This window comes from Equus asinus, chromosome 5 (genome assembly GCF_041296235.1).
Source record: "Equus asinus isolate D_3611 breed Donkey chromosome 5, EquAss-T2T_v2, whole genome shotgun sequence".
Classification (NCBI taxonomy): Eukaryota; Metazoa; Chordata; class Mammalia; order Perissodactyla; family Equidae; genus Equus; species Equus asinus.
Genome location: NC_091794.1, coordinates 3869023 through 3894683, shown reverse-complemented (window position 1 = coordinate 3894683; position 25661 = coordinate 3869023). Strand labels below are relative to the sequence as shown.

Sequence of the window (25661 nt, the reverse complement as noted above, 5' to 3'; positions counted from 1 at the left end):
TTACTGTAGTTTTATACTAGGTTTTAAATCAGGAAGTATAAATCTTTCAACTGTCCTTACAAAAATTGTTTTAACTATTTTGCATCCTTTGCATTTCCATATACATTTTAGGCTGAACTTGTTAATTTCTAAAAAAAAAATGAACAAAACCCCTAGATTTTGATAGGGATTGCATTGAATCAACAGATCAATTTGGAGAGCATTGACATCTTAGCACGACTGAGTCTTCCAGTCCTTGAAGTTGGTATGTCTCCTGCTTTATTTAGTTCTTTAATTTTTCTCAGCAGTTTTGCATTTTTTAGTGTATTTATTTCGAATTTCTTTTTTAAAATTTATCCCTAAATATTTTAATCTTTTTGATGCTATTATAAAAAGCATTTCATTTATAAAAACTTACATATATTATAAGTGAAGTTTTAAAAATTTCATTTCGGATTGTCTGTCACTAGTATGTGGAAGTACAATTGATTTTTGTCTGTTAATCCTGTGACCTCACTAAGCTCCCATACCAGTTCCAGTGGGGATTTTTGTTGATTCCTTGGGATTTTCTACTCACAAGATCATGTATAGTCCTTGGAAATGGTGTTCTTACTCAAGTGATGTTGCCGCAGCTTAAAACATTCTTGGAACTCCTTATTTAGAAGTTGTTAGACAAGTTACCAAGCTCATAAGAAAACCCATTTTTATTAATTATTGGTAGATATCTTGCCCTAATTCTTCTTTCATCTTCCCTTTTACCTTATTAAGCTTAGATCCATCCTGAGGATCTGTTGTTTTTCACACATCTGTTAGACAGTGAAGGATGCAGCTGGGTGGGCAGTTGGATGCATCTCCTGAAGTTAAGGAAGAGGCTGTGGGTAGACATGGGGGTGGGAGTTGTCAGATCCTAGTAAAGCTGTAGGCTGGACACGACGACCCAGAAAGATTGACCAGAAATCCAGCAATCCTTGGAAGAAGCACTGAGAAGGTCTGAAAAGCTTTGAGGGCTGCCTTGAGCCCAGGAATCTGGGGGCGCCCTGTGGGCAGCATGTCAAGAATGCTGCTGATTGACAGTTCATTGTGAGCCACCTGCCTGCGTGAAACGCTTTAGGTTAACTTTTTTAACTTCCTCGTTACATTTTAAAGAGTATACATGTACTTTCACAGGAGACTGAATCGTCATAAGGTCAGTGATGCCTGTACTGATTTTTATTTTGAATTATTTGAACAGTTACTACTTGGCATTCATTTTTTTTTTTTTCAGAGTAATGTGATTTTTAATTGTTAAACATCCTAGTCATCAGTTTATATTGGTTGAATATACCCAAATTGGTGTATTATTCTGGTTCTGTTATCTACATTGTAAATATTATTGACTTCCTGAAGTCACACTAAACATCTGTGTTTCTTTCATTTCTAGGCAAATACTGTGGTCTGGGGTTGCAAATGAACCATTCAATTGAATCAAAAAGCAATGAAATTACAGTGCTGTTCATGAGCGGAATCCATGTTTCTGGACGAGGATTTTTGGCCTCATACTCAGTTATAGATAAACAAGGTAAGTTTCACTTTATACTTGGCTTCCCCCATTTTGCAGTTTCTAAAAACAAAAATGAAATGTTTCTTTGAGTACCTGTTATCTGAGATTGGAATAGAGTAGAAAGACTGAACAGTTAGTAACACATACATAAATCTGACAAATAAAATTAGATCAGTTTCAGAATTCCAAAAGTTACAACTATGTTAAACTTTCTGTGAAGTCCATATACTTCCCTTTCCTTAGTAGAGGAAATACTGATTTTTTACTTTCGTACGGTTGGAACACAAATGATAACAACTTTTAAAACTCTGCCAATTATTGAGAAGTATCATGTCAGTTTAAAGTTTGCTGTCCACAGTTTGCCATTTCTGTGTTGAAAATACCGTCCTTCTGGAAGGAGACTCTGCCAGCACCAGGACCACCCTGGGGAGCGCTGTCTACAAAAGACACGAGATATTTTCTAGATTGTTAACATCCAGAATCTGACAGCGGAAAAATTAAAAGCAAGACTCTAAGTGGAATCGAATGCAGAAGTTACTTGAATCTCTAAAATCAAAGGCAGGGCGTGAGTGAGATGTCACGAGTGCTGGCTGTGTGGCATGCGTTCGTCCCCTCTGCCATGCGGGCTCCCGTGTAAGAACATTTAGGAAGTGTTGCTGGTACAAGGATAAATCAAATCAATTGTTTAATTAGAAAACAGACGATTATTTTGATCTTCAACAATAATTTAATCAAGGTGACGATTTAAAGTTAAAAATTAGCTTACTTGATATTGCATAGATGAGAAAATTGAGAAGCTGCCCGGGTGAGGTGCTGGGCGCCGGGCGGGGCTGCGGGCCGTGCGCTGTTCCTGCCGCCGGGGGGCGTTCGCGGTAACTCTGTCTTGGTGAGAGTGGCCTTTAGAAGGTGACAGAGGAGAGCTGTTCTGTGTGAAGAAAGGTCTGCTTTCCTGTAGTTTCTAAGCTATGGAACAAAGTGTTCGCTGGCTAATAAAATCCCTCAGAGAGAGAGAGAAAGAAAACTCGTTTCGATGGAATAATGAGAGGAAAAGAGCTGGACACGTTCTGCCGCCAGAGCAGTTACTATTTCTGACGGAACCGGGACAACCAGGGCGGCGTGGTGTCGTAGAAGGAGCGCTCAGTGGCCCTGCCTCTGCACGTGGGAGTCACCTCTGGACTTCATCATAATGTGTTAGCCGTGAGGACTGAGTCCAGTGACACACGGGTAGTGTCTGTGGGCACGCGGCATAGTAGGCACAGAACAGCTGCTGGTTCCCCCACCCCCACCCCCAAAAGTGCAAGGTGGCCAACAGGGAGGCCATGGCGGGTTCCGTCCTGTCCCTCTGCTTCCTGGGCGTCCTGGGTGATGGTGAGAGGATGGAAAATGGACAACTGATTTACTTCTGATTCTCCTTAAATTTCTTGGTTACGATATCAGGTTAAATTATTTGTTTTGCTTTTTGATATTTTCCCCTTTCTCTCTTCGTTATTTATCGAGTTGAAGATCTCTGGAAAATAAATATCCCCTCTTTTTAAAAAAAAAGAAACAGGGGCCGGCCCCATGGCCAAGTGGTTAAGTTCACGTGCTCCACTTCAGCAGCCCAGGGTTTTGCCGGTTCGGATCCTGGGTGTGGACATGGCATCGCCCATTAAGCCATGCTGAGGCAGCGTCCCACATGCCACAACTAGAGGACCCACAAGTACAAATATACAACTATGTACTGGGGGGCTTTGGGGAGAAAGAGGAAAAAAAAAAGATTGGCAACAATTGTTAGCTCAGGTGCCAATCTGAAGGAAAAAAAAAGCAGTTCTTATTTTCAGTGTTTAAATTATGGGGCTCTTGGATCCGCAGAAATCTGAATGTTCTGCCTTAAAGTTTCTTCAGAGCTGACAGTGATCTCAGACACCAGAATCAGGAGGTTGTGGATTTAATGCGTCTCTGCCAGCCTTCAGATGACCGCCTCGCTATTTGAGATGAATCTTACCTTCCAGAGGGTTTTGAAATAATCAGAACTTCTTTTCAGTAACACTTTGCAAGGTCGTAATCATCTCGGGAAGTCCTCATTTCACAGTCTCTCCTGAGATTTTACTTGTGTTTTGGCATGTCCTTGTCCCATCCATCAAGCATTTGTTTTATTTGAAGTTAATTGGCTAAATTCAAGAGAAACTGGTTGAATTTCCTGTTGCTTCTCCTTGGGTGGCCTTTCCGACACTATTTCTTGTGATGACCATTCATTTGAAGGCTGGTTGTCCAGACAACTTAGCTGTCACACTGAATTCCCTGAATATTTTCAGGGAACATCACTGCATGTCCCCACCTTAGCAACTCAGGGGAGAGTTCAGAGTGTTTGGGAATGAAAAGATTGTGATACTCTGGTTTCAACAGCTTCTTCATTTGTCAAACTCTCACAAAGATCTGTTGATGTTATAGTGTGTGTTGTTGATAGAGACATGATATTGTGAGAGAGAGACTAATTTTCTTTACTTTTTGTGAGAGCCCATTGGAAAATTATATTCCCTTCGCTGCCTTGTTTCCTGGAGTATGCCTGGCACGGGGCACAAGGCAGTGAACAAGACAGACAAGGGACGCCTGGATGGGGCTTACGTACAGGGTTGGAGAAAGGCATTGACTGCATGGTTCCTTACTGTAGCCGTGGTACGTATGATGAAGGAAACGTTCAGGCAGTAGGAGACCAGAGGGGTGCGGGGACTTGACCAGTGTACCACCAGGCCAGTCCCAAGAAGTCATTTTTAAGCTGAGAACCGAAGGATTAATGGGAGGTTCCAGACAGGCAAGGAAGAAGAACATTCTAGGGAAGAGAGGAGCAGGTAGAAGGCTGTATGGTGGGAAGGAGCCTTGGAGGAACCGCAGAGAAAGGCAGGGCGGTGGGGTGGGGCCGTGCGCAGGGCGGGTCACGTCGCTCAGGGCCTTGGAGAAGGTGGAGGGTTGGAGCTTTCCCTCCGAGTGTGTGGACGCTGCGGAGCAGAGCAGTGGTCTGACAGGTTTGTGTGTGTGTTTTTACGGCTTTCCCTGCTCGGTGAAGACGGGGGTCACAGAGGTGGAGGAGTGGTTGTAGGGAGGCCAGCGAAGAGGCTGTTAGAGAAGGCGGGATCAGAGATGGTTGGATTAAAGTCTTGTTATAAATGTGTCTCTAGAATTAGGCCGGATTCTAATTTCATTCTTTTTGAAGACTTTAGAATCCGACATTCCTTCTACAGGGAAACATTTCCAAGATTGAGGTCCACCTGCCAGACTTTAGGTTGTGAGTCTCGGACCCGGAGAAGCCTCCTGGAGGATGCTCTGAGCTGCCATAATGCAGCCTGGACTGTGTCTGGGCCACTGACCCTGGTCTGCTCTTCACTCTTGGGTCTGATTTTTATAACTTTTACGATTTTACTCCTCTCTGTTATTTTTAATGATCTTTGAGCAGGTGTTTCTAGTCTTTTCCATTACCAGTGATCTCTTAATTTTTACCTGTAAACCTCATTTTTGAAAGACTGTATCTACCAGGGGAAGGATCTTTCCTATTTCTTCCTTGGATAGCAAGGAAAGGCAGGTAAATACTGATCAGCACTTCCAGTAATTATTAGAAGACTGATGTTTCTGCTCTGAGTTGGTATAATTCCCCCAGGTCCCAACTAGACTTTCTGGAGTTGAAATTTTCATATGAAGACTGAAGATGTGTGTGGACCTGGAGACATCCTGGACGTCATATTACAACCCCTGTACGGAAGTTCCAGAGAGAAGCTGCTGGGCCATCCCTGGTCCTTCTGAGAGAGGCGGAACCAGCCACTCAGAGGCCCAGACTCGGCCACTCAGATCTTTTAATCTAGTGTAATAATAAGTGATAGTGACATTTTCATCCTAAAATCTAAACGTAAAAACAGCATTTATCACTGGACTTGAAAAACAAAATGAATTTTATGGGTGGGTGATCTAAATTCCTCATTTTGAATCTGCTCGACATTAGTAGATCAGTTTCTAGGAAAAGCTCAGCAATTCTCAGATGGCTCCAGGCAATGATTTTTTAGGTTATTTTAGTTATAAAACCATGAGCTCAGAAGACATCTGCATCTGCGTTGAAAGCTTCAAGCCCTTGAAGGCAGCCTGTGTTTGTCAAGTGCCATAAACTGGGTGTTCTCTGTGTGTGTACATGCGTGTACGTGTGCAGCTGAAAAGTGGTGGCCTGACAGTCCTTTTGTAGAACGTGAAATCATCGCTTAAAAAGTAGTGTTAAACCTCATCACTTCAGATGTTACCAATCCAGAATTTTGTAGTGGTCAGTTTAAAGTTTGCCTTAATTTTTGTGCGAAAAAGTAATAAATAGTTTAATATTTCACATGAAATACAATGATACAAAGTGGATATTGACATACCTTCCAGTTGGAATGTATTGACACTCACACGTTGGATGCCCGCTGACTCGTAGAACCTGACGACACTGCCTGAGACTCGTGAACAGCCGGGCCTAGGAACTATTCCCATTCCACAGGGTTATTGTTGCTTTATGTTAGGTTATTTTTAGAATTAACACCAATAGTATAAAAATTTTCTGATTGCTACATCCTTTAATCATATATTTTTGCAAATGTTTTCCATTTCTTCCCTCTTCCATCAGATTATATCAATTTGTAAATGAAACATAGGGCAGAATAGAGAACTCCTCTCTAATAGAGTCCAGATTTCTGTAACTGGTTGTCTTTTTCCTGCATGGGATGTTTTTGGTTTTGAAAATAGAGCATGAGTTCCTTAGATTGTTTCCTGCCTTAATTGTGCAAGTTTTTTTGGTGAGGAAGATTGGCCCTGAGCTGACATCTGTACTAATCTTCCTCTATTTTGTATGTGGGACACCGCCACAGCATGGCTTGGTGAGCAGTGTGTAGTTCTACACCTGGGATCTTAACCCGTGAACCCTGGACCGTGAAAGCGAAACTCACGAACCCAACCCGTATGCCACCAGGCTGGCCCCAGCTATACAGTAATTTTATAGAATCATTTCCATTTTGAGTGCTGCACTTAGCTAGGTTTCTATTTTTAGTTTTTCTGTTGTGTTCCTAATTTTTGTTATTGTACCTGGCAAACATTTTAAAACTCTTAAACTAATATTTAATAAGATTTTATTAATGAAGTCTCAGTTTACATGCATATCTTTAGGTTTGTCTTTATTTATACAGAAATAAGGATAGTGTGTGTGTGTGTGTGTGTGTGTGATCAGTATACATGCAGGAAAATGTCTGTGTTTTGGTGTCAATTTGTAGGACGAAGGTGCTGATGGATAAAGTGTTACCAATTTTGCAGAGAAAGAGCATTTATAAAGAGAGTTAATCTGTTAAAATGGTGTTAACCCAACGAGGCAGTTCAGCTTATGGGATAGAGTTTATTCCAAGCTGACAGTCTGGAGAGCACCTTAATGATTTTAGCGGTTGCTCTGTTTCGTTTCTTCCGCACGTTAAGAATGCTGCGAGGGGACCGGATGTGTGTTGTGCTGTCTTGTGCTATCCTGTGGATGTACTCCTTCCCTGCTGTTCTTAAGAATGTGTCTGCTAGTGTCCTAGACACTGTGTGGGTCACAGAAGAATTTTAATATGTCTTACAATCTTTGGTATTTTTAATGTCTTTTATATTTTAACATAAAATGTCTTATAACATTTTAATGTCTTACAGTGTCTTTCAGTATGTCACATTCATATTTTAGTGTACAGAAGTTTAGGTGTGGGCAGGGTTCGATTCATCCATGTGCGGCTCACAGCCTCTCTGTGTACGTCGGTTACTGCTTAGGTAGCTGAGCCACGCCTGCGTCGTCTGTAAGGGAGCAGTGATGTTTTCATCTGAGAAAATTTTTCCTGAGCTCCTCCTGTGGACTCAGCTTCCAGAGAGGGCATCATAATATTTCTGAGAGAAGCATGAGATTTAATCTCTGCTCTCAGTGTGTAAAAGGAGGTAAGATGTAAAATACCTCATTGAGTACCTGCCACTTAGTGAATGTTGGTTGACCCTGAACCACAGCGGGTTATGTTCTCTTATATGTGGAAATTCCCCTTCGCTAAATTGCAGATGGTCCAGACGATGCCAGGTTCCAGAAGTAAAGGGGGAGTTAGGCCTGAGGCCACACAGTAATACCGACAGGAGGACTCAGCCATGAGAGGAGTCTCAGCACCCTCCTCCAGCATTGAGCAAAGCAGCTGTACAGCTGCAGTGTGCGGTCCCTGACACGGCGTGTGTGTGGAAAGCAAGGCTCCACGTTCTCCCGGCTCATGGAAATCGTTGTTTGAAGAATTTTAGGGCAAATGAAGGAGAATTTGCAGGTGTACATGGTCCTGCTTCTTCATAGACGTTCTCCTTTCTGGTGGGTGAGGGCAGTGGCTTGGTTATGGTACTTTATGCTTCCCAGGTCGGAATGAACGCCGGTGTCTGTGCTCCCTTCCTTTAGAAGAAGTGGCTGCACCTGGGGGGAAATGAGCCTGCAGCTGATTGGGCTGGCATCTTACTGTTGTGGGGGTGGTACTCGCACTGCTGAGAGTCCTTTTCAACCTGTTCAGGAGCACTGAACGGAGAGCAAGTCTGACTCCGTTTCACAATCCTGCAGTCTCAGAAATAGCCAATGCTGTCATTCCTAAGATAGTAACCAGTATACTGACATTTTTCTGACCAATCTGTCGACTTTTACAGTATTGATTGTATTTCGTGGTGTTGTATGTGGGCTAACATTGATGTCATGTGTAAATAAGTGTTGATTATATTTTGTGGTGTTGTATGTGGGCTAACATTGATGTCATGTGTAAATAAGTGTTGATCGCATTTCATGGTGTTGTATGTGGGCTAACATTGATGTCATGTGTAAATAAGTGTTGATCATATTTCATGGTGGTGTATGTGGGCTAACACTGATGTCATGTGTACATAAGTGTTGCATGGAGCAGTTATCAAGGTCCCCAGCCTTTGCCCTTATTATCTGTTGGAAAAATTTTGAATTAGGCTTCAATTTAGAAAGAAAAGAACTGTGGATGGGCTATGGACTCTGGCTGACAGGCATCGCGCTAGGTCTGGAGCTGGCTCAGAGAACCTGAGTTGCTGTCTGCCGAGAAAGCCTGAACCCTCACCCTCTTGCCGCTAGCCGGGCTGCCTTTCTTCTGCGTCTTCTCCTGCTCTCCCTCACTGGACCATTGTCCTGCCTCCTCTAGAAGCCTTCTCGGGTTAAGGAAGGCAGGCTTTAGGAAAGGATTGAAGCTCTTTTTGTAGGTCGGTGACTCCCCTCTCTGAGTTCGCCCTTGCTGCTGAGACAAGTGCGAAAGCTCCCCAGTAGGTGCTGACTGTCCTGTGGCCATACAGAGAGGACAGGGAAGCGTGCCAGGTGGCCTCAGCAGAGGGCCGTGTGCCCACCACAAAGCTGCCGTCCCACTCTGCCCAGTGCCCCCACCTCCAAGACATAGAGGCTGTGGCTTCTCGCTACTGTCTGGCTTCATCTCCTGCTTTTCTTGCCCTGCTCCCTCTGGCCTAAGGCACGCTGGGCGTGCACCTTCCTGGGAGCCTCTGTGGCCCCTCTTTCTCCTCCCAGTTGCCCAGACGCCTCACCCCTCACCTGTCTTAGAGTTTTGTTCAGAGGCCGCCTTCACAGTGAGGCCCACCCTGCCCTCTGCTCAAAATCACAACCCCTTAACTTTTCCTGACGGTCGTCTTCCTTCATCTTTTCAACGTTTTTTATCACCCACTGACACGCTACGTAGTTTTCTTTCCCCTGTTGTCTGTTCCCTCCTGTCCCCACGGGAGGGACAGGGCCCGGGCAGGGGTTTTGTCTGGTTGGTCTTTGCTCTGTCTCTGTGCCTAGAATGGCACCTGATCAGGCGCACGCTTGTTAGATGTTTGTTGAAGGAAGGAAGGAGCAAATGTGTATGTGAATGCACGCCAGTCCTGGCTCTGCCTTTACCAGCTTCATTGCATCCCTCAGTGCATGCGTGCTGCAGATAAAAGGAAATTGTTACTACTTTTGTGATAGCTTCTTTTTACTTTTTAAAGTTTTTATAATGGCTTTATTGAGATGTAATTCACACACCATACAATTCACCTACTTAAAATCATTGACCTTCAGTGTGTTCAGAGTTGTGCAGTCAGCACCATGGTGAATTTTAGAAAATTTTCATCACCCTGAAAGAAGCCCCATGGTCGGTAGCAGTCACGCCCCATTCCCTACCCCTTAACCCTGCCCCCCCAAGTCCTAGGTAACCACCAATCTACTTTTTCTCTATAGATTCACCTACTCTGGACATTTCATGTAAATTAAATCATACAGTATGTGGTCTTTTGTGACTGTTTTTTTTCACTTAGCATGTTTTCAGATTTATCCATGTTGTAGCATGTATGAGTACTTAATTCCTTTTTATGGTCAAATAATATTCCATTGGATGGATTTTCCACTTCCACATTTTGTTTATCCATTCATCAGTTGATGAATGTTTGTGTTACAAGTGTCTGTGTGGACATATGTTTTCAGTTCTCTCAGGTATATACCTAGTAGTGGAATTGCTGGGAAATATGATAACTCTGCATTTACCTTTTCAGGAACTGCCAGACAATTTTTCAAAGCAGCTGCATCATTTTACGGTCCCACCAGCAGTGTATGAGGGTTCCAGTTTCTCCAAATCCTTGCCAACATTTATCATGTGTTCTTTTGATTCTAGCCATCCTTTATAGCTAGTAGGTATAAAGTGCTATCTCATGATTTTAATGTGCATTGCCCTCATAGCTAAGGATGCTGAGCGTCTCTTCAAGTGCTTATTGGCCATTTGCGTATCTCCTTTGGAGAAATGTCTTTCAGGTTCTTTGCTCATTTTTAAATTGGGTTATTTGTGTTTTAATGTCAAGTTGTAATAATTCTTTATGTATTCTGGATACTAGATCCTTATCAGATATATGATTTGCAAATACTTTCTCCCATTTTGTGGGTTATCTTTCTGTTTCATGATAGTGTCCTTTAAAGCACAAAGGATGAAATTCAATTTATGTATTTTTGTGTGGTTGCTTATGCTTTCGTTGTCATATCTAAGAAACCATTGCTTAATCCAAGGTCAAGGTTGACACCTAGAGAGCCAGCCCTGATGGCCTAGTGGTTAAAATTGGACGCTCTCACTGCTTTGGCAGCCCGGGTTTCTTTCCCAGTCGTGGAACCACACCACCCGTCTGTGAGTTGCCATGCTGTGATGGTGGCTCATATAGAAGAGCTAGGAGTACTTACAACCGTGCACTGGAGCTTTGGGGAGGGGGGAAAAAGAAGAAAATAGGCAGTAGATGTTAGCTCAGGGAGAATCTTTCCCTGCAAAAAGGAAAAAAGATTTACACCTATATTTTCTTCTAAGAGTCTTATAGTTTTATCTCTTAAATTTAGATCCAGTTTGAGTGAATTTTTGTATATGATAGGAGACGGGTCCAATTTCATTCTTTTGCATGTGATTATCCAGCTGTCCCAGTACTATTTGTTAAAAAGACCGATCTTCTTCCACATTGAATTCTCTTGGCACCCTTGTCAAATCAATTGACTGTAAATTTGAGGATTTATTTCTAGACTCAGTTCTGTTCCATTCATTGTGATAACTTCTTTTTTCTTGAAAGATTGCCATCTGAACAACTGTTGCCAGTCTTCTTTTTTTTTTTCTTTTCTTCTTCTCCCCAAAGCCCCCCACTACATAGTTGTGTATTCTAGTTGTGAGTGCCTCTGGCTGTGCTATTTGGCATGCCACCTCAGCATGGCCTGATGAGCGGTGCCATGTCCGTGCCCAGGATCTGAACCGGTGAAACCCTGGGCCACCAAAGTGGAGCGCACAAACAACCACTGGGCCACAGGGACAGCCCCAGTGATAACTTCTTATACATTGCTGTCAGAAGTTGCCAAGGCAGCTGGCTTTCTTTGAGCTGTATTTATCTTGCTAGGCTCTGTTCTTATTATCTGGGAACCTTGTAGTAATAGTTGTTTTCTGGAAGGCTGTTTACTTGGGAAAAGCTTTCAAGAAAGACGCTTTTTAAAGCTTCTTAAGTTGCCTGCATACTTGGTGTTTTCTTTGCCTTTGTGGATTGTAAAGGTCAATGTCTGTAACCATGACTTTCTTTTTCTGTCTTTAGTCATCTTGGCTTTCCTTATAGCTGTCCATTTTGAATTCCTGTTTTCCTCCTAGGGAGCTCTTTTGAGCCCCCATGGAATTTGAGAGCAAGGTCAAGCGAGTTGCCTACATTTGTGTGGCATACTCTAGCGTGTCAGCACTGCGTGGACTTACGATAAAGCCCTGCCCTGATCTAGCATATCCTCAGTTGACCAGCATCTGGCATGTGGCCTGAAGGTAACAGGGCCGGCTGGCAGTCTTCCTGTGGCTTGAATGCCAAGTTGGACCACACAGGCACCTTTCATCCCAGGCTGTTGGTCTTAGAAGTTGCGTTTCTGATCTTAGAAACTGGAAACTCTTTCAGTGGAGACTCAGTTGTTGTCGATGCCGTCTGAAGATTGTGGGCATCACTGGAACGTAGGTGATTCAGTGTGTCTACTGCTCCCCGTCTGTCACCCAGGTATAGTGAACCCTGTCCAGGCATGTGTCCTCTCAAACTGAACACGGTTAACTCCATCCCCATTCAGATGCCTGTGGTGTACAGATGTCGGTCCATGAGCTCGCTCTCAGAATAGCCCTTTCCTGTCACAGTTGTTAGGCTTTAGTTCTTTCAGGACACGTTGCAGTTGGATAGTAAACACGTAATTTCCTCAGAACCATAGCGTCGAGTCATCGGTTACCCTGCGCTTGCTGTGGAGGCCGTTAATTTAACGTATTTGTGTGCCATCGGTGTGCTGGGGGCATGCGAGGCGCGCGCTCTGTCTGTGCTTCTCGCTCTCGGCACAGCCAAGGGCCAGGCACTTGTCCAGGTCTTCCTCCCTGCAGGCGAGTACACGATCAGGTTAGTCAAACGTGCCAACAGTCAGAAACGCTTTTGCGTCACTTGTTCGATAACGGTTGACTGAAAGTGTGTTGTTATGCCACGTGCTGTCATTGCTGCTGGTGACACGAAGGTGAGGACAGAGGGCTGCGGTCTGTGTGCAGACCAGGCTTTATAAAATGATGATGTCTAACTCTGTCATGCATCAACAAAGCGTTCTTTCAACATGTGGTACTACAAGAACATGCAGTAGTCATCGTTCACTAAGACACGCTGAAACGCCTATCACGTGCCACAGGTGTGTGACCTGTGAAGGTCAGAGACAGCTTCTGAGGAGCGACAGTTAAGCTGAGCTCTTAGGGAGGAGTCAGCTTCCTAAGGGGGGTGGTGGAAAGCCTTCCAGGCCAGGAGAGCAGCGTGTGCCAGAAGGACTGGGCGAAGACTAGTGTGGCAAGAAGCTGAGGCGAGACCAATAAGGGCACTTCAGGACCCACCAGGGGGGCCATGTTGAGGACTTGGCCCTCTGTCCTAAGCACAGAAGGAAGCCATTGAAATATTTGAACCAGAAACCACCTTTTACACAGCCTGTGAACCAGGTCCTCATGAGACACATTAGCTCTTATGCAGATTTGTTGATTTCTGGATGGGAAATGTTTCAAGTCCTCTCTTATTTAAAGCAGTGCTGCTCCGACTTTAGTGTGCATAAGAATTACCTGGAGGACTTGTTAAACAGATTTTTGGGCCCCAGTCCCAGAGATTCTGTAAGACTGCATGGTGTTCAGGAATTTGCAGTTCCAGTAAGTTCCCAGAAGATGCTGCTGCTGGTCCTGTCTGTGGACCAGATTTTGAGTAGCATATTCACAGCCACAGAATTAACTCACCTCTCTTTTGTCATCATTTCCCTTGTGTGTAACCAGCAAAGGATCATTTTTAGTCATATAAGAACTAAGTAATATTTTTTCTTTGTTTTGGGAGCTGTATTTTATAGAAAGCATTTTAGGGCTATACACTATACTGTAATTTTTATATGTACCTTCTATATATCTGACATGTGATTCTATGACGTGATGTGGTGGTAAACAGTATTGGGAGACATAGCCCCAGAAATTAAGATACTTAAAATTAGAAAGCGTAATTAACAAAAATTTGTAGAGTTGTTAGTACTACCTTGACAGCCGTTGAGATTTTGAAATTTAGGACAATACAACTTGGAATTTGGAAGCAGTTGGTGTTTCAGCAAGGGTAAACCCACATATTATTGAATCCGTTCTTCACTTTTGTTTTTCTAGATCTGATTACTTGTTTAGACACTGCAGCCAGTGTTTCGGAACCTGAGTTCAGGTATGACCATATTTGTGACTTTCTCTCTTAAATGTTATTCTTTATCTACTTTATCCTCACTCTTTATACACTTAAGATTCATGGATGTGGTGTGACACATAATCATGTTCTGAAACTTCATTATCAGAGCTTTTGAAAGCCGTTGAGTCGCTGTGTTTAAATTTAGCTTTAATTTTAGCATTTGGATCTTCTCCACAATAAAAGTATAATTTTAATATACTTTGAAAGTAGAACTGGTTGCTCTTCAAAATCTGGCAAAACTGCTAATAAAGGTAGAAGAGCTATTTGTTTTTTCTCCAAAAAGAGACGAGGACGATTTAGGCTGTCTGAGAGCCCGTCCTCATCTCGCCTGGAAGTGTGGCTGCTGTCTGCCTTCCTCACGTCTCTTGCCGGGAGTGCAGTTAACTTCCCGTCGATCTCCCGTCTGTCACCTCTGCTGGCTTTATTCTGCCATTCGCATTGCTGCCAACTTATTTTCTAAAGTACATGTCTCATCATTCCCTGCTTAAAAATCTTCAGGGGGCCGGCCCGCTGGCACAGCGGTTAAATTCGCACGTTCCACTTCGGTGTCCTGTGGTTCACCAGTTTGGATCCCGGGTGCAGACCTACACACTGCTTGGCATGCCATGCTGTGGCAGGTGTCCCACATATAAAGTAGAGGAAGATGGGCACAGATGTTAGCTCAGGGCCAGCCTCCCTCAGAAAAAAAAATCTTCAGGAGCTCCTAATTAAGACAAAAAGTTGTCCAGGTTCCTCCGTCTGGTTTTTAGGATCCTTCACACGGGGTCCTGGGGCCGCTTTTCTAGTCCCATCTCGTGTGCTGTGCCGAAGCAGCTCTTCATTGTTTACCCTGCTCTTGAGCCCTGAGAACTTCTGCCTGGAATCCGTTTGCTCCTCTCTGCTCGGCACAATCATTCTCTTCTAAGACCCCTCTCACTAACCTCCCCCAACTGGGGGCCACTCCCCAAAGAACTTTCGCCTTGTCTCCATGTGGCCTAGGCATGCTCCTCAGCACTCGTGGGGCATCCTGCTCAGCAGAGGTAACCCTGGCCCTGGTGGATGGCACGCAGCCCTGCCAGAGGGTCAGCTGTCTTATGCCCTCCACTCTCCAGCTCCGTCGTCACCGCCCATGTGTAGGCTGCCCCCATCTCTCGCCTGGACTGCCGTACTCTCTGCCTGGTGCTATCCCAGCTTCCACGCCTGGTTCCTTACAAGCTCTTCTTCCCGGGAGCCATGATGCTCTTTTTAAAGATATGAATCAGATTATGTGTACAAGCTGTCGAATCCTTTGTTGGCTGCCTGTTTTTACTTAGATACATATTCCAGGCTCCTTACCCTAGCCGCAGGGCCTCGGCATGCCTGGCCACTGCCCACCTCTCCCGCCTTCTCTCAGACTCACCTTCCCTCCTGCCTGCGCTCGTCCCCCTCAGCTCCAACCCACCCAGCCGTCCTGCCCAGGGCCGCGCCGTTCCTTCTGAGGCCGTGCGCTTCCCTCCACGTGCTCCAGGGACGGCCGTTCCTTCTCCGCCCAAGTTGCACTTCCTCGGAGCCCGTTCCGTGACCGGGGCGGTGCCGAGCCCTGCGTGGGGCACAGACGCGGCCCGTCTGTCAACTGAGGTGATGGTCCCCACCCGCAGGGTTCTGCGGTGCATTCCCTGAGCAGTGGAACGCCGCCTGGCATGCAGCGTGTTTACGGAGGGTCTGCGTTATGCCTGTTGGGTTAGATCGCTCCCAGTTACTTCATGGAGTGCCTTTCCTTCAAAGCACAGTCGCAGTCTGACTAGTTGTCAGTGTAACTGTCGGTTAATGTCCTCCCCATCGCTGGAATGGAAGCCCCGTGAGGACAGGGGCAGGCGTGGTTGACCTTTGTAAACCCAGGGCCCAGCCCCTGGCAGAGGACGGGGCAGATGTGCGGGTGACCATGCTCCGTGGCTGGTGGGCGGGAGAGTGAGTAAATGAGCGAACGCCAGGCATGTTTAGGCCAACTTATGTTTGACCAGTAGAGGGTTGGTAAAGTAAGTTCTGTTTATCCACAAAATAGAATATCATGTAGCTCTTAAAGATGATGCGTAGATCGTACAGTAGAAACTGTCTGCCGTTCACCAGGAAGTACATAAAGCATTTGCAGAAGCTGAGACAGCTGCTGTGAGCACGTGGGGGAGCGTGCGTGAGGATGGAGGGAGCAAGTCGGAAAGGGCCTGTTGGGGGGGGTGTGGGTTATGAAATCTACGTTAAACTGAAAAATGGGTATGTGATGTTGTCTTTCCCCAGAAGGTACAGCCGTCTCCCCTTGAACTTGTTTGTGTTTTGCAGTAAGTACTGCCCAGCGGGCTGTCTGCTTCCTTTTGCTGAGATATCCGGAACGATCCCTCATGGATATAGAGATGTGAGTGGGATACAGGCTCGTGTTCAAGTTTTGATGTAACTTTATTTTTTTAAAACTCTAGAATAGGTGGATGTGACCTATTGTATATCTGTATCTTGATTTTTATTTTTTAGGAATTGTTTGTTTTTCATAATATGTGTTTTATTTTTTTCTTCCGCTAAAAATTTGTTCTATGTTAGAACATCAATAATCTATCCCACGTTTATTGAGAAAACTGCCCAGCTCAACTAATTTCTTGAGGAAGTGTGTCTTGTTTATGAATTATCAGAAGACAATCAAGCACTAGGCTTGTCTCTCCCTCCCCAGTCCTCGCCCTTGTGCATGGCGGGTGTGCACGCAGGAGTGGTGTCAAACGTGCTGGGCGGGCAGATCAGTGTTGTCATCAGTAAGGGAATCCCGTACTACGAGAGTTCTCTGGCCAACAACGTCACGTCTGTGGTGTGAGTATCTGCGCTGTTCCTAATACGCGTGCCGGGCGGGCTGGGGTGGGGCTCGTTAGCGCCCCGCGATCTCACTGCGGATGGCATTTGGGAAATGATGTTTGTGCGGCCAGCACTCGCATTGCAGGTGCTCAGTGTCCGAGCGTATTGAAGGTTACATCTCAGCCTGTCTGTCAAAAATGTCATTTGGAAGAGTGGTTTGTTTCTTTCTTCTTTTCTAAGTGTTGGAAAAAAACTGGAATAAGAGTCTAGAAGTTTACTGCCAAATTCTCGCTTCATTTTGAAGATGAGAAGCCATAGCTACTCTGTTCCTTACAGCCTCTGTGACCTGAATGGATCAGATAGCTGAAATACTTTCAACGTAAATTAAGTTTTGACCTAAATCAGAAGTAGTTTTGTTATGAATCCCTTTGATCCCAAGAGAATGTTTTAAGAATGTATTTTCCTGGTATCTGTGGTGTTCCACTGTTGGACGTGACTTAGACATCGAAAGCAGGGGAGGTTGGAGCGCTAAGCGGAGATGCAGTCCTCCTGGTCGTCTTCGTGGCTCTTGCCCCTTAAGATGCCTCAGCATTGCAGACAGTGCTGAGCCCATTGTGAGCAGTTTCTTTGAGGCATGAGGCCACTTTCCGTTCAGAAGGCAGGCACGTGACCGGCACCCAGGACAGTAGGAAGCAGGAGTAGGCATGCTGTGAAGGACCAGCCTGCAGATATTGTCTGCATTATGGGCCATGTGTCTCTGTCACTTACTCTTTTCATTTTGTTACGACTCTGCCTTAACCACGTAGCTCCCTGGGCATGCAGAGCAGGCCCTGCGTGGGCTGTTGTGTGCCCGTCCTGATGGAGTCGGCTACCATCCCTCTCGCGGTCTTCCGCACGCTTTCTGCAGATCCTTTCAGTCCTTCCCTGTGCTTCCTTGGGAGAGGATTTTTTTTGTATGTGAATTCGCTCTTTTATATTCAAAAAAAATTAGGACAGGCTGAGTCCAGTTGTAATGGTTTGGGTGCTGTGCTCACAGCAGGATTGTGCCCCGATGACTCAGTCCCTCCAAGTTCCTTAGAGCCTGTGACCTGCGTGAGGTGGGCTCCTCGCTGTCCGCGCCTTCTCCCCGCTGCACCTGTTCCACACGTCACCTTGAAACTTAAGCACACAGCTGCTTTTAGCTCTGCAGCTCGTCGTCTGGGACGTGCTGCTTTTCTGCACCAGACGCAGTCTCCCTATGGTAGCAGCTTTTCCTCTCTTTGCCCAGGGAGCTCGAGCCTCGTTCTCTGAGAGTTACGCCTTTCAGTGTACTTTCCCCAGAAGCCACACGAAAGTATTAGGAATCAGTTTATTTCCTGAAAAAGAAATAAAATAGGTACATATTAAAGGTTATGTGGACACATTAGCACAATCGTATATGAAACTGGGAACTAGAGACTTGTAGAGAAAGTTGTTTATGCTGATTTCAGAAGTTGCTTTGCTTAGAAATGAGACTTTTTTGCTAGGAACAACATCAATTGTAATATATAGGCAGAGAGTTTTCTTAGTTCTTTGTATGGTAAAATAAACACAACAGAAAAAGTGTTACTGAGATAAATCTGGGGAAGCCATGTGTTACGTGAGTGTCACCAAAAAACCTTTCTCTCTTTCAGGGGACACTTATCTACAAGTCTTTTTACATTTAAGACCAGTGGTAAGCCTTTCATGGACTTTATAACTCTGTAATTTGCGTAATAGTCAGTATTTCTTGCACACTGGTGTCAGGCACACACTGTTTTGCCCTTTCTCATGTAGGTGTCACAATAACACTGTGAGGGCAGATGAGTGTTTAGTAATATAACAAATGAAGTCAACGGGAGGTCTGACTTTAAGAGGGAGAAGTTTCTTAGAACAGGTGATTTTGAACTTGTGTGAAGAAGTAGTGAATTCCTTTGACAGAACATGTTCACTGGGAGCCTCCTCTCGCCTCTCAGGCCCGTTCTGGGGTGGCCAGACCGCAGTGAGCACAACACACAGTCCTGCCTCCAGGGCTTGCAGTCGGAGTGACAGATTGCCAGTAAACAGTGAATAACTAGATTATTGCTCATAGTGTCATAGAAGAAAAATAAAGCAAGAATATTGTAGAGAAATAAAGCAAGAAGGCAAGGCAGTGCAGGAGGGACCCGTGGAGGGAGGGCAGCCTCATGGAGAATGTGACCTCTGAGCAGACACCTGGAGGACGTGCGGGTGGCATCTGGCAGAGGGTCACGCATCTCCTTTAAACTAACAGTTATTGCTCATGGACACATACATACGTTTCCTGACGAGACCCAGAGACCTAGACCCAAGAAACATGTGCCTGATGTTGAAATCTCTCTATTACAATGTGTCATTAGCGTAGTGTGTGCTAATTAAAGGTACGAGAGAAAGCTTGCGATGAGCAGGTTTATCCAGGTTGTGAATTTATTGCTGGAAGCACATTGCTTTCTTCTTTGATTCAGGGTGTTATGGAACACTGGGGATGGAATCTGGTGTGATAGCTGATGCACAGATCACGGCGTCGTCTGTGCTGGAGTGGACTGACCACACAGGCCAAGAGAACAGTTGGAAACCTGCAAAGGCCCGGCTGAAGAAGCCAGGACCTCCTTGGGCTGCACTTGCCACTGACGAGTACCAGTGGTTACAAGTCGACCTGAACAAGGAGAAGAAGATAACAGGTAAGAGACACAACCTTCTAGAGCAACGTGTGACATGGATTCTGTTTGGAAAGCTGCTGACATCTAAGATTTTTCTTTCTTTCTTTTTTTTTTGAGGAAGATTAGCTCTGAGCTAATGTCTGTCGCCAATCCTTCTCTTTTTGCTGAGGAAGACTGGCCCTGAGCTAACATCTGTGCCCATCTTCCTCCACTTTATATGTGGAATGCCTGCCACAGCATGGCTTGCCAAGTGGTATGCAGGTCCACACCCAGGATCCAAATGGGTAAATCGCGGGCTGCCAAAGCGGAACGCGTGAACTTAACTGCTGTGCCCCTGGGCCAACCCCCGTCTAAGATTTTTATAGAAAATTAGGTCACTGCAGATTTAATTCTATGGTTTTGTTTTCTTTGTTGGTGTTAATATTAATGAAGATGCTTTTATAAGAAACATGACAGGGCAGAGGAGTTGGTATCGGATTCTTGTTAGCTTCCCTTTTCATTGTACTAAGATTCTTTCAAGGCACTGCTTCAGTAAAGGGATCTTGAGACATCTGGAATAACCATCCTCTTACAGTCATTATGAGAAATTTAAGGGGACTCCAAGGAGTCCCCTTTAAGTGCTATAAAAAATATTTCATATGTGCTGAATATAAATATAAGTATTTAGAGCAATTTAGCAAATGGTTTGAATAATTGGTTGGGATTGGTTTTGTTAAGATTTGTTTTGCTTTGGTACTGAAAACAATCATCTTTAATCTGTTCGTTCCCAGAAGATCATTCTTACTCAGCAGGTGAAATGTGTTTTCTAAGGACACGCTCCCAGGCTGCAGGATAGAGTAGTCCTTTCCCATGTGCGCCCGTCTTTCTCCTCTCACCAGGGGGCAGCCGAGGGTCTGAGGAAGGCTTGCTCCTAGATGTGGTCGTGCACCACAGGCAGAGTGCTGGCACGGGGCATCTTAGGTGTTTGTCCTGCAGTGTTTCTGCTGAACAGACTCCGAGATCAGACGTGGGCACTAATGAAAGCACCTCTCACTCCCCAGGCATCGTCACCACCGGCTCCACCATGGTGGAGCATAATTACTATGTGTCGGCCTACAGAGTTCTCTACAGTGACGATGGGCAGAGATGGACCGTGTACAGGGAGCCTGGTGTCGAGCAGGATAAGGTAAAAGGATTAACGAAATGTTTTGAAAAAACATTTTAAAAAATGACCCTTTGCCAAAAGTCACAGAAGCTGTCCTGTGTAAGAGATGTGAAAGTGCAGTATCCGTTGGTCTTACTCTGCCCTCTTCTGGTTATTTTAGGCAGTGTTAGCTATTGGCCCTACCCTTCTAACTATGGTTAGGAAATTCTCAGTGTGTCTGGGTCCCTTTTGGTGGTGTGAGGGTAAGTACTTTCCTGACTTTCTTTTACTACATTTTTAACTCAGTTGTTTAGATACTTTATTAAGAAATCTGAAAATGAACTTATAATTCCTTGTCTTTAAAAAGCTTCTCTTGGGGCCGGCCCTGTGGCCAAGTGGTTAAGTTCACACGCTCCGCTTCAGCGGCCCAGGGTTTTGCTGGTTCGGATCCTGGGTGCGGACATGGCACTGCTCATCAGGCCATGCTGAGGTGGCGTCCCACACAGCACAACCAGAGGCAATCACAGCTAGGATATACAGCTGTGTACTGGGGGGCTTTGGGGAGAAGAAGAAGAAGAAAAATATATTGAAAAGCTTTTCTTAACATCCACAGAATGATAGAGAGCCTAGTTTATTCCCAAATTTCTACCCCGTAGTAGGCAAGGGAGACGAAAGAACGAAAGACATAAATGCTTTAAATTATAGGATGTTCTAGACTTGAAGGCCATTTCAGGGTCACCTCACCAATTCTGTCTTAGAAAACTTCCATTTTTCCTACCTGAAGAATTTTCTTAACTTCTATGGTAATTACAAAATTATTGTTTTAGTTAGCAAAAAACAACGATGCTGGAAGTGCCAGATCAGATGACAAGTAGCGAGGAGGCAGAGGGGGCTGCCATCTAGCTGCTTGTCACCCTCTCCTGGGCGCCCAGCCCCTGACCCACCACAGAGGTCTTGTACCTGGGGCAGTGCCTGTCCCCACAGTGGGTAGCTGCCTCTCCTCTAGAATTGGAGTTATGGCACATTTTTTCAATAAAACTTTCCTGTGGATTTTGTTTCAGTGAGAGGATACTATTGGTTCTCTGTCAGATGTATGATTTGCTAATAGAGCTTCAGTTACCACTTTTCTCATCTGTTTGGAAACCTCCAGGCGCCCCTATAATCTCTCGTGTGGGTCAAAACTCTCCTGCTGCTATGTCAGGCCTGCCTTCCTCTCTTCTGCCAGTTCCACTGGGCCTCGTGCCCAGGGAGCCCCCCCAACAGAGCACAGAGCCGTACTATCTCATGTCCATCTTCTGATTAACGCCCCAGACTCGACCACTTTTTACTCCTGGCACATCCATGTTTATGTTCATAATATTTATTATACTTGTGGAACATAGTTAATTTTTTGAAATTATAAAAATTATCCATGCTTGTGTTATAAAAACGTCTAACAACATTTAATGGTATTTCTGAAAAAGACTTTTTTTGCTTCAGTTTTGAAAGATAATGTCACTGGGTATAGAATTCCTAGGTTGACAGTGTTTTTCTTCCAGCACTTTAACCATGCTGGTCCGTTGTTTTCAGTGGGAATTCTGCCATCATTCTTATCTTTGTTCTTCAACATGTGATGTGTCTATTTTTTCCTTGGCTACTTTTAAGATTCTCTTTTTGCTGTTTGATTATGACGTGCCTTTGTGTGGTTGTCTTTGTGTTTCTTCTGCTTGGGTTCTTTGAGCTTCTTGGCTTTGTGGGTTATAATTTGCATCAAATTTGGAAAACTGTAGGACGCGTCTTCAGGTATGTCACCTTCTCAATTCTAATTACAAGAATACTGTGGCCTTGAAGATGCCTCACAGTTCACTGATGCTCTGTTCTGTTTTTCCCCCAAATCTTTCTCTGTGTTCTAGTTTGGAAAATTTCTGTTGTTTTATCTTCAAGTTCGTTAATCTATTTGCACTGTCTAATCTGCTGTTAATCCTGTCCACTGTATTTTTATCTCCAATATCGTATTTTCTACCTCTAGATTTTCAGTTTTGGGCTTTTAAAGTTTCTTCCATGTCACTCTTTAACATGCTCATACTTTTCTTACCTCTAAAACATGTGGAGTATATAATAGCCCTTTTAATGCTCTTATCTACTAATTCTACCTACTAATGTGTCGTATCTGGGTCTTTTTGTATTGATTGGTATTATGGGTCATATTTGACATGCCCAGGAATTTCTGATTGGTTGCCAGACATGGTGAACCTTACGTTGTTTGGTGCTGGTTTTTGTTTTTATTGTTACTCCTTTAGTATTTTTGAGCTTTATGCTGGGGTGCAGTTGGGTTACTTGGGGATCATTTGATCTTTTCAAGGCTTGCATTCTGACTCTGCTGGGCAGGACCTGAGCAACCTTCACCTGCCGTTCCCACGCTGAGACACTGCTGCTCTGAGTCCTTGGCCCGAGGGCCCCTGTGTTAGGCGGTTTCTCCATCTGTCGGCCGTGTGAGCTGAGCCCAGCCCTGTGTGGCTCTGAGAATTGTGCTCGTGGCTCCTTCCCCTGGTTCTTTTCCCGTCCACAGATACTTCTGTAGGAGCAGCCGAAGATTTAAGGGGAAATGCCTGCAGATCCTAAAAGTCTCTCTCTTTCAGTCCTCTTCTGTACTCCGCTCTGCCCTGTGAATTCTAGCTGCCTTAGCCTTTCAGTCTCTAAGCTCTGTCTCCTCAATTCAGTGAGACCACGGGCGCTCTTCAGCCGGTACTGGGGCACCAGAAAGGCTCGCCTTATTTGCTTCCCTCTCACAGGGATTATTGTCCTGTGCTGCCTGTTGTCCAGTGTCTGCAAACCATTGGTTCACACATTTTACTCGAGTTTTCAGTGTTTAAGGAGAAGGGTAAATCTAGTCCTTCCTAGTCTATCATGGATTGAAGCAGAAGTCCTTCCACTGAATTACATGAAATAACAATCTTTTGCCTCATGTCAGCCCGTCTGCTCCCTGCTCTGCCCCCAGCACAGGGGTAGTGGGTGTATTCATCTCATGCCCTTTCTAGCCTGCACACGTGCATGAGCACATACGCACAGGCCGAGACAGGCTTCATTTTTGTTTTCAGAAAGTGGGAATGTATGTACAACTTGTTTTCATGATATATTGCTTTTTAATGGTATGCCGTATTTGTGGAGGTATTACCCAAAAATTTAGGTTCCTTGAGAGTGGGAACTTTGTCTTCCATTTTACCCTCATGACATGTGCAGACCTCCCTAAATGCAGGGGTTCATAATAAATACTAACAGATTAAATATAACAAGTCTTTTTTACTTGGTTTTTCTGAAATCTTTCTCGTTTGCATTCTTTATAAAAATGAGACTGCAATATGGAGTAAGGTCTCAGGGAAAGGTTTTATGTCCTCAAATGATGTTCAGTTATTGTTCCTGTTCCAGTAATATAATAGATGGCAAATAATTGCCTTCATTTTATTTCAGAGTAATATCTGAGGAAATGGTGGAAGCTTACTAGTTTCGAGGTTAAGGTAACTTCAAAACTCTTAGAAAATGAGGGATATTAACACATCTCAGAAGTTTATAATCTAATGCCATGTGAATTAGCCAGGAGGAAAATAGCTATAATATTGGGAAATGACTTGATTTGAGGAGTTAGGCATTTACTTGCTCTCAGTTAACTGAGAAAAAGCAAGCCCCTTTGACTTGAGGCAGCTGTCTTCTCATTAATGGTCATTAGAAACGACCTTGGTGATTTGGCCAAAGGAATGAGGAGGTCTCTTTTTTGCCTAGTGGAGCCCTGTACTTAAGTCAGCAGACATGGTTCCAGTCAGGGCCCCGTCACGACCGGCTGTGTGGTCCGCTTACATCCCTCAAGCTGCAGTATGCTGGGTTCTGCCTGTTTCCTAGGGTTGTCATGAAGAGCATCTGAGGTAATCATATGAAAATGCTTTGTAAATAACTGAGAGCTGCTGCAGTGTAAGGTACTATCCTCATTTGCTTGAAATAGTTGAGGGAATGAGATAGTCACTTGAAATCATATTTTTACCTAAGGATTATTCATGTAATTCATTTCTTGCTGTTCAGCTACAATCAGTATATTAGGCAGGGAACAGTGTCACTTTTCTGGTTGAAATAGCAACAAAAAATGAAAACGGATGCTGTGGGAACTGCGTTTATGTAGTTTCTCCAGTAGGTGGGGGTCTGTGTCTGTTAGGAGTTTGTTAGTGTATGTTCTCTTTGTTTATGAGAGTCAAGTTATGAAAAGTACACAGTAAAGCATTTCCTCTAAGGCCTCAGATGTTCAATTATGCTTTACTGTGAAAGTAAAATTAATATATTTAAATACTTGGTGTTCCACAGCACCAGAGTTACTAATTTTTTAATACCATACACTGTCTCAGTGCAGTCAACACCTTCTTCCCAAATCGCCACGTTAGCACTCTTGTCGTGTTCAAATCAGCTGAAAGTCCTTTTCATATTCAGTATTTTCCTTTGCATATTTTTGATGAAGGATGTGCAGCTTCTTAGTCGCTTTTCCAAATTATGATTCATTTACCCTCTTAGAAAGTACTCCTCATGGTCATACTTTGCAGGTCTCATTTAAAGCCCAAAGCCAAACACAAGTCATGATTCAGTGGAGCAGCGTAGCCCTGACCTCTGCTGATGTAAAGTACCGATTTTTTGTTGTTTTTTAAAGATATTTCAAGGAAACAAAGATTATCACCAGGATGTGCGTAATAACTTTTTGCCACCAATTATTGCACGTTTTATCAGAGTGAATCCTACCCAGTGGCAGCAGAAAATTGCCATGAAAATGGAGCTCCTTGGATGTCAGTTTATTCCTAAAGGTAAAGCAACAGCACGTTGGCCATGTCGTTTTCAGTGAATTAATTAAAAATGACTGTTCTCAGAGAGAGTTGTTTGTAATAATGTGTGTTTAACCTCTAATTACAGTATCTTCTTGAAGGGATTTTCAAAAGAAATAGTTATCCTGTTAAAAAGTTAGACATCAAAATGAGTTCCAAATTGCTGCTGAAGAGAGCATCGCTGATAGCAGCTCCCTGAGCCTGCTTTCCAGATCCAGTCCCCGTCTTAGTTCCTCCCAGCTCTCGTGTCGCGTCGTGCTTGTGTCACGGGAGCGCCGATGACTGGAACAGTAACCTCAGTCTAGGTGCCTTTCCTGGGAGTAAATTAAAAGTGGGAAGAACTTCCTTCCATCTTATATATAATATTTCAGCACTTTGTTTACCGTTGTCTCCCCAGGAGCTACTGTAGCGCCTGGCACATATGGGCCCTCCGTAAAGGTTATTAGATGAATTGA

The 25661-nt window shown here is 44.4% G+C and overlaps 2 protein-coding genes across 4 annotated transcripts in view; one reads left to right on the top strand and one right to left on the bottom strand.

The window, feature by feature from the left end:
- Positions 1–25661, top strand: part of DCBLD2 (discoidin, CUB and LCCL domain containing 2) — a 90963-nt gene that overhangs the window by 38566 nt on the left and 26736 nt on the right. For all 3 annotated transcript variants that reach the window (XM_070508569.1, XM_014830434.3, XM_070508567.1), the window contains exons 3-10: positions 1400–1537; positions 13717–13768; positions 16082–16154; positions 16461–16594; positions 18229–18269; positions 19057–19272; positions 20292–20416; positions 25038–25188. In XM_070508569.1, coding sequence (XP_070364670.1) covers positions 1400–1537; positions 13717–13768; positions 16082–16154; positions 16461–16594; positions 18229–18269; positions 19057–19272; positions 20292–20416; positions 25038–25188 — 930 coding nt within the window. The remainder of the gene's footprint in view (positions 1–1399; positions 1538–13716; positions 13769–16081; positions 16155–16460; positions 16595–18228; positions 18270–19056; positions 19273–20291; positions 20417–25037; positions 25189–25661) is intronic.
- Positions 16235–25661, bottom strand: part of ST3GAL6 (ST3 beta-galactoside alpha-2,3-sialyltransferase 6) — an 85562-nt gene continuing 76135 nt past the window's right edge. Inside the window, exon 7 of the transcript XR_011503124.1 lies at positions 16235–17931. The gene's annotated coding sequence lies outside the window, so the exon portion shown is untranslated. The remainder of the gene's footprint in view (positions 17932–25661) is intronic.